Source organism: Eurosta solidaginis, chromosome 4 (assembly GCF_040869045.1).
Source record: "Eurosta solidaginis isolate ZX-2024a chromosome 4, ASM4086904v1, whole genome shotgun sequence".
In the NCBI taxonomy this organism is placed as follows: Eukaryota; Metazoa; Arthropoda; class Insecta; order Diptera; family Tephritidae; genus Eurosta; species Eurosta solidaginis.
Genome location: NC_090322.1, coordinates 1,194,570 through 1,202,746, shown reverse-complemented (window position 1 = coordinate 1,202,746; position 8,177 = coordinate 1,194,570). Strand labels below are relative to the sequence as shown.

At 37.3% G+C, this 8,177-nt stretch overlaps 1 protein-coding gene across 1 annotated transcript; it reads left to right on the top strand.

Moving 5' to 3' along the window:
- The first annotated feature begins 396 nt into the window (after positions 1 to 396).
- On the top strand, positions 397 to 7,338 carry LOC137248389 (probable methylmalonate-semialdehyde/malonate-semialdehyde dehydrogenase [acylating], mitochondrial). The gene is made up of 3 exons (XM_067779309.1): positions 397 to 549; positions 5,435 to 5,789; positions 5,863 to 7,338. Exons 1-3 carry the CDS (start codon positions 520 to 522, stop codon positions 7,038 to 7,040), a joined length of 1,563 nt encoding a protein of 520 aa, XP_067635410.1. The 5' UTR covers positions 397 to 519; the 3' UTR covers positions 7,041 to 7,338.
- Positions 7,339 to 8,177: the final 839 nt, after the last annotated feature.

Here is an 8,177-nt window from a genome sequence, read left to right as displayed (position 1 = left end):
ATTTCATCTTTTCACAGAAGAAGAATACCACCCCGATCATGTTTGTTTACTTGCGTTAAACACTTAAAAAACACTTTAACAATTGAAGTGACGATCATACATATATAACAAATTTAGGTTGTTATATGATAAAATTCTATTATCGCGATAATTTGATTGTTGCAAGTAAATATTTTGTGAATTTCAGTTCTATTTCCCAGCGCACAATCCACTCTCACATTGTGAATTATATCAGTTGCTCGGCTAGTATTCCTCATTGCTTTTGTAGTTGTTATTAAATAAATAAATTGTATTACTCTGAGCGCCAAATGTGTCCCCAATGTGGAATGGCGATAATCTGCTCGTGGCGGTTCGCTCAGCTGGCGCTGTTAAATGTCGCTCCCATTGGTTTGGCAAGTGACAGAAGAGTTCAGTTCTCGTGGAGCCATCGGGCGTTCTGGTTTGGTCATTCCTTCATTTCAAGTGCTAGTTATTTTAATATTTTTTTATTGTTCTGTGACGTTTAAAATATTGCTTAATATGTCGCTGGTTCGTTTAATTGGTGCTGAGGTGAGACTATAGCTAACACTGTGTGCTTTATAAGTTGTAAGGGAATTGAATAAAATGTTTTTTTTTTCTAAAATGTCGTTTGTTTATTCTGCTACTATGTATGTATACAGATTGTGATAAATTGATTTTATTTTGTTACGTAACTTACGTGGCGGTGCTTTGGAAAACGTTGCCAAGTTTATATATTTTAACAGTTTTATTGCAGTTTTTTTATTAACTTCCGACTCGTAAACAATTTGTGTATGAAAGTACATAAGAGCTTTTAAGTTTTTTTTACATACATACATATCTACAAACAAATACGTTAGGTTAAGCGTGAACGAGCCGGTTTGCTTTCAAACATATCGCTCATTTGCTGCAACGTCGTCATAACTCAAAAAAGATTACTTTTGAGTTAATAACATATAAACATACCCAACATCATGATCCATGTTGTATAAAAAATCTTCGTGATCAGTTAAAAATTTAGCACGTGGTATAAAAATAAAAATATGCCTTTATATGCGCAACATATGGCAGTTAAAACCTTTGAATGGCTCTCCTGGAAAATTGTGTTTTTTGAGTTATGACGACGTTGCAGCAAATTATAATATAAAATTTACCCATCTACCGACAAATGGATTAGAAATACACATCTACGCAAATAGATATGTATATATATATATATATGTATATATATGAAGGCAAGTTAGGACCAAATGGAATTTCTTTGCACATAAATCAAAACTCTGTAAATTTGCAAATAGTCCAAATTAAATGAAGTGTTGGATATCAGTAGGAAGCTTTAAAGCTTTGTAGCCTTTCATAAACAATCCCTCATAATACATTATCACAAACAAGTGTATATATGTATGTACATTAGGGCTAGCTTCATATAAAGACATAAAAAAAAAATAAATGTAAGGCGCGATAACCTCCGAAGAGATCTAAGGCCGACCTTCTCTTCCAATTTGCGTCGTGCTCCTCTTGATTTTTCCCTACAAATTGGCCGGACGGGACCTACATGTTTTATGCCGACTCCGAACGGCATCTGCAAGGCAGATGAGTTTTCACTGAGAGCTTTTCATGGCAGAAATACAATCGGAGCGCTTGCCAGACACTGCCGAGGGGCGACCCCGCTTAGAAAAATTTTCTTCTAATTGAAAAATCTTATTTCTAAAATTTTGATGTTGCTTTGCCCGGGAGTTGAACCCGGGGCATACGGTGTGATAGGCGGAGCACGCTACCATCACACCACGGTGGCCGCCATATAAAGACATAGTCTGAGGAAAACTTCGAATAACATGCGTACATGTCAATTTTTTTATACTCAGAGTGCTTTGCACACAGAGTATATTAAGTTTGATTGGGTAACGGTTGGTTGTAAAGGAAACGAGATAGATATAGACTTCCATATATCAAAATCATCAGTATCGAAAACAAATTTGATTGAGCCATGTCCGTTCGTCCGTCCCTCTGTCCTTTAATACGATACCTTGAGTAAATATTGAGATATCTTCACCAAATTTGGTACACGAGCTTATTTGGACCCAGAATAGATTGGTATTGAAAATAAGCGAAATCGGATGACTTTTTGTATATATAACATTTTGGAAAACACAAAAAACCTGATTATTTAGTAAATAATACGCCTAGAATGTTGAAATTGGACGTGTGGACTGATATTGAGACTTTTGATACAAATTTGAAAAAAAAATTTACAAATATTATTAATCATAAATCAAAAATCGTTAAACCTATCGTAACAAAATTCGGCAGAGAGGTTGCCTTAACTATAAGGAATGCTTTGAAGAGAAATTAACGAAATCGGTTAAGGACCACGCCCACTTTTATATAAAAGATTTTTAAAAGGGTCGTAGACGAAAATAATAAGCTATATCTTAGCGAAAAAAAGCTTTGTACCAATAGAATTTTACTTTCTAAATTGAATTATAACATTAAATTGGAAAACACTAAAATTTTTGAAAATGGGTGTGGCACCGCCCCTTTTATGGCTAAGCAATTTTTTATGTTTCGGGAGCCATAACTCGAAGAAAAATTAACGGATCGTAATAAAATTTGGTACACAAATTTTCCCTATAGCAGGAAATATTTCTAGAAAAAATGGACGGGATAGGCTAAAGATGACGGTAACTTAGATATAAAACAAGTTTAAAATGGTCGTAGACTAGAATAATAAGCTATAACTTAGCAAAAAGTAGTTTGGAATCAATGATATATCAGTTATCAAATTCTATTGTAAGAGGAAATGGGGAGACATTTTTCTTCTAAACGAGCGGTGCCACGTGTTATGTAGAAAAGTAATTTATCTGAATTGAAATGTACAATTGAAGCTCACGCTGAGTATATAATGTTCGGTTACACCCGAACTTAGACACCTTTACTTGTTTTTAAATAAGGTCAATTCAGACAAATCTCATATTTATTGATACGTTGCAGCCATGTTTTCGTCAGTTCAGTTGATATAAATTTTATTGAGTTGCATGAAATAAGAAGAAGACTTTATGAATTGCCATAATGTTGGAAATAGTTTTTGGAGTAGCAATTAATAAAACAGTTTTCATTTACTCACTTACATAATTGACGCTTAACCGTTTAACGGCAACCCAGTCGCTTCTGCGTTGTCTCGGGTTGGGTTAAATAGTTTTCAATAGTTGCAATTGGGAATAAGTAGCACAACAACAAAGGCATGACTTGGCTGAACTATTAAACTATTGCAGGTTGGAATCCCACTTCCGGTAGAAAAGGCTTTGCAGAGATTTGTAAGGTATAATCGAATATTGGAGTTTCTTTTTGTTACAGCTTGTTATGTGGCTATTTTCTAGAAATGTAGTCAAAATACATAAAAATGTTTTGTATGAACTCAGCTACAATATTCACATCTTTTCAACCAGGAAACATAAACCCTCTCATTAGAGGTTTGTGGGTTCAAGCCCTACCACACATTAATTGATTTTTCTTTTTTCAAAACATCAGTTTAAAATTCTCATTTATTTCGGGTGTGGCCATCTTTGGTTTCCAAAAAAATTCCAGCTTTAATTCATTTATTGATATTAGCGGAAAATTACAAAGTTTACAAAACGGCGATGGTTACTAGGAATTTCACTTCATCAGCTAGCTTCCTGGGAGCTGAGTATTGAACTCGAAATCTCCAACATTCATAATTTATACTAGTGAAAAAACAATTTGAGTATGTCTCGCTAATTAAATACAGATGTTAATTTAATTATTTTTTAAGTTAGATTAATCCGAAATTCTACTACGATCTTGGAAATTTGTGGTTGCTTTTGGTTATTGGTTAAGGCGCACCCTAGTGTACATATGTACATTCTATTCTTGTATGCATAAACATTTATATCAATCAACGAACTTTTATCTTAAATTCAAGATCAAAATTCTCGCCGTAGAGTGATGTGATAGTGGAAAACATTCCAGCTGCGTTACTTTCTCTCATATTTAAGCATAAAACACTTATGCCGTTCTTGTTTGCGTTTGTATTTAGTTTAAATACTTTTATCAAAAAATGTATCGCGCATTTAACATTTTACAACAATTTACATATAAATGTCGGCGTTTTGTTGCCGACGTAGCCATTTCTTTTTAGTATTCTTCGCTCACTTTTAGGTAACTCTTTGCTTTTATCAGCTCTATTGACAGCTCTCTGGGTGCTTAATGTAGTGATAATGAAAATTATTGTGACCTACATACATATAACGAAATATAGCATCTGTGAGAATCTATTAAAGTAGCCTAAGTCGACTTAAGACAAATGCGGAATTTCGATCTTCTCATATCGACCCATGGGCACCCACCTATTAATACACTTTATAACAGGCAGATGGTGTTTAGTTAATGAATAAATGACGTCATTCAGCGTGTAACACAATTAATTACTTAGCTGATTTATTCCCGTTTTATTAAGCCGGCTTTTCATCAACAAATCTGCATGCATTACTATTATTTTTTAGATCTGATCTGTCATATTCTCATAGGGCTACTAGCAGACACGGCAGTGGCTGTTCTGCCCTAACTTTGGTTTATCTGCATAACTTTTAATAAGTTTTTACCTCTTAACTCTCTCTGCCCCTCTCTCCCCCTATCCGTCTTTTCCATCCCTTCTTTTCTAGCGCCCCCCTCCTTATCCCTCCCCCGCTCCATCTATCAATATCCCTCTATCTTGGTCTAACTATATCTCTTTCTCAGTCTCTTTCTCCTTCCCTCGTTTTTGTTCTGCCTAGTTCTTTTTATTCTTCTTCCAGGCAAAGTCCCAGTTCGTGTCCCAGGAGGAGATCTTTTTCTTAATCCTTTCATTCCGTTCCCTCTCTGCATCTCTTTCCCCCTCTCCCTCCTTCTCCATCCCTCGCACAATCTATCCATATCTCTCTATCTTCATCTAACTCTAACTCTACCTCTTTTCCCTTCTCCTTCCCTCACCTGTGTTACAGCCGCATCAAATTTTACAAAATCACATAGATATAAGAGCAGGCCCAGACTTATGTAGCCGCCCTCGTAAATGTATAATGTCAATATCATATCATTTAAAATTGCATTTACAGCTCAGTTCGCTAATCATCCAATTTGCATGTTTAATCGAGCATAGACCTAAAAATTTCAGCTGAATTTTGTAGTTAAATTTTAACCCTAAGTAAAGGGAAAGCGAGCGAAGTTTGGAACGAACCCAATTCTATTTGATCAAATGCAAATGAGAATGAAAAAATATATTCATATACGAAATATTTAATGCAGAGCATAGTCCAAGGTTGTGATAGAGAAAAATGGAAATATCGGACCTCACCCGTCGAAGTAACGATAGCAAAGGAAATCAAAGCAATTGTTCTGGATCCGACATTGCACTGTTCATTAATCCTTGTTTTTCTCCTTCTAGTGCCGCCTATTGGCTAGCCGCAGCTATTCCTCCGCTTCGGCTACCACAAAAATGTTCATAGATGGCAAATTCGTAGAATCAGAGACCACAGAATGGATCGACTTGCACAATCCAGCTACCAACGAAGTAATTAACCGAGTGCCAAAGTGCACACAGGCTGAGATGCAAGCTGCGTTGGAGTCGAACAAGAAGGCCTTCAAGCCATGGAGTCAACAATCTGTTTTGTCACGTCAACAGGTCATGTTCAAGCTTCAAGCTCTAATCAAGGATAATATGGACAAATTAGCCAAGAATATTACGATAGAACAAGGCAAGACTTTGGCCGATGCAGAAGGTGATGTGTTGCGTGGTTTACGTAAGTTTGAGTTTTTGGAGCATTTATTCATTTATTTATAACTGAATTTCCATAACTGTTTTCCTCCAAACAGAGGTTGTAGAACACTCCTGCAGCATACCTTCACTCGCCATGGGCGAAACTGTGTCCAACGTGGCACGCGACATGGATACCTACTCGTTGGTCTTGCCTTTGGGCGTCACTGCCGGTATTGCACCATTCAATTTCCCCGCCATGATTCCACTTTGGATGTTCCCTGTTGCCATCACTTTGGGTAACACCATGCTGTTGAAACCTTCTGAGCGTGTGCCCGGTTCGACTATGCTGTTAATGGAGTTGCTAAATGATGCTGGTTGTCCACCTGGTGTGGTGAATGTTATTCATGGACAACACGAGGCAGTCAATTTCATTTGTGATGCACCCGAAATCAAAGCCGTATCCTTTGTGGGCTCCGACACTGCTGGCAAATATATCTACGAGCGTGCTGGCAAGAATGGCAAACGCGTACAAAGCAACATGGGCGCTAAGAACCACGGTGTAATCATGTCTGACGCCAATAAAGAGAATACGTTGAATCAACTGGCTGGTGCCGCTTTCGGTGCTGCCGGTCAACGCTGTATGGCACTTTCCACAGCAGTATTCGTAGGTGAAGCACAAGAATGGATCCCCGATTTGGTTGAGCGTGCTAAGAAGCTAAAGGTAAACGCTGGCCATTTACCCGGCACGGATGTTGGTCCCGTGATTAGCGCGCAATCAAAGCAGCGTATACACGAGCTAATTGAATCTGGTGTTAAGGAAGGAGCTAAGCTGTTACTTGATGGACGCAACCTTAAAGTGCCTGGTTACGAGTCTGGTTACTTCGTTGGACCCAGCATTTTGTCTGATGTCAGACCTGCGATGCGTTGTTATAAGAAGGAAATCTTTGGTCCTGTTTTGATTATATTGAAAGCCGACACGCTCGATGAAGCAATTGAGACTGTAAATGCCAATCCCTATGGCAATGGCACTGCGATTTTCACCACCAATGGCGCTACGGCACGCAAATTCGTTAATGAGATTGATGTAGGGCAAGTGGGTGTGAATGTGCCGATACCCGTGCCACTACCTATGTTCTCGTTCACTGGCACACGCGGCTCCTTCCGTGGTGACCAACACTTCTACGGCAAAATGGGCATCAAATTCTATACACAGACCAAGACGGTAACACAATTGTGGCGCGAAACGGACGTGACGCACGCAAAGGCAGCAGTGGCGATGCCTACCATGAAGTAGAATTGTACTAGAAACTAAGTCAAGTGATAACTCCAAGAGCTAGTCTTCCATTTAAAAGTGCCGTTGTAGTACTAAGGAGTGAGTATGCTTGTTGGGAAATATATTTTTGTAAGCAGGAAAAACTCATAAAAAATCCATACAAGGAAACTTTGCATTTATTTTGTTTTCTTTATTTTAATAATGTAAAATTTTTAAGGACTTCAAAGCTGTTGGAGTAATTTTGAATCAAATTTAAATAAAATATGTATTTTAAAACAGAAGATAATAAAATTTTTAAGTTACGATATTTCTATTAGAATTTATGTCTATTCACATTTCGTAACTTAAGGGATATTTTTTTTTTTTTTGCGAACTTTGAAAATTCAATCCATTAAGGCTTCGGATTGCTCATACTTTTTCTTCGAATGCCTGCTATGACATTTGATATTTTATTGACACGAACAATCATTGAGTAAAAATATGACATCATAAACTGTGCGAAAACTCTTGCGATAACTTCGATCAATAGTCATAAAAGCCATGAGATTGTCAAACCCTTCTATCCCTTTCCTTTTACTTTCTTCAAATCTCTTGCAAGGATGTGCCACAGTTTCGTTCATCTGATAGCAAAATATCCACACTGACATAATAATATTCAATTTTATTACCTCATTGACACTGTCAAATTTGTAAATACTCATAAATTCATTGGATCATTGCAGCGATAGCTCGATCTCTTGTCTGATCATTTTGTATGTTGGATGAGCCAAAGCCTTCGATTTGTCAGCCAAAACAAAACAATAAAATAAATAAATAAAATGCAATAATATCTAAATGCCCTTTTTTTCTGGCAGAGTGCCTTCATCATAAATTCTGACAAAATTTTATCTGGCAATCATTGAAAGGAGTAACTTTGGCAGTTAATTTGTGCATTATCCCTTTCTTGCTCCTTTGAGGCTTCGTCTTCGTTTTACTTGACGTTCGGCGAGTGCATTGTAGCGCATTCATATTTTTGCGCATTTCGTTGGCGTGTTGTTGTTATTATAGCAATGTTGATGAGTAACTGATGCTCGTCGTTTAAGGTGAGCCCGATGTGTCCGAATTGGGGTAGATTTTTGATGAACTCTTAAGTGAGCAGCGCGAAGTGCATGATGCTAG

What these genes read in the sequence shown, in the direction of transcription:
- LOC137248389 (XM_067779309.1), top strand. Translation starts at nt 520, where the DNA reads ATGTCGCTGGTTCGTTTAATTGGTGCTGAG. An exon ending in TTCGTTTAATTGGTGCTGAG is followed by an intron (nt 550 to 5,434) that starts GTGAGACTATAG and finishes TTCTCCTTCTAG; the next exon opens with TGCCGCCTATTGGCTAGCCG. An exon ending in TGATGTGTTGCGTGGTTTAC is followed by an intron (nt 5,790 to 5,862) that starts GTAAGTTTGAGT and finishes TCCTCCAAACAG; the next exon opens with AGGTTGTAGAACACTCCTGC.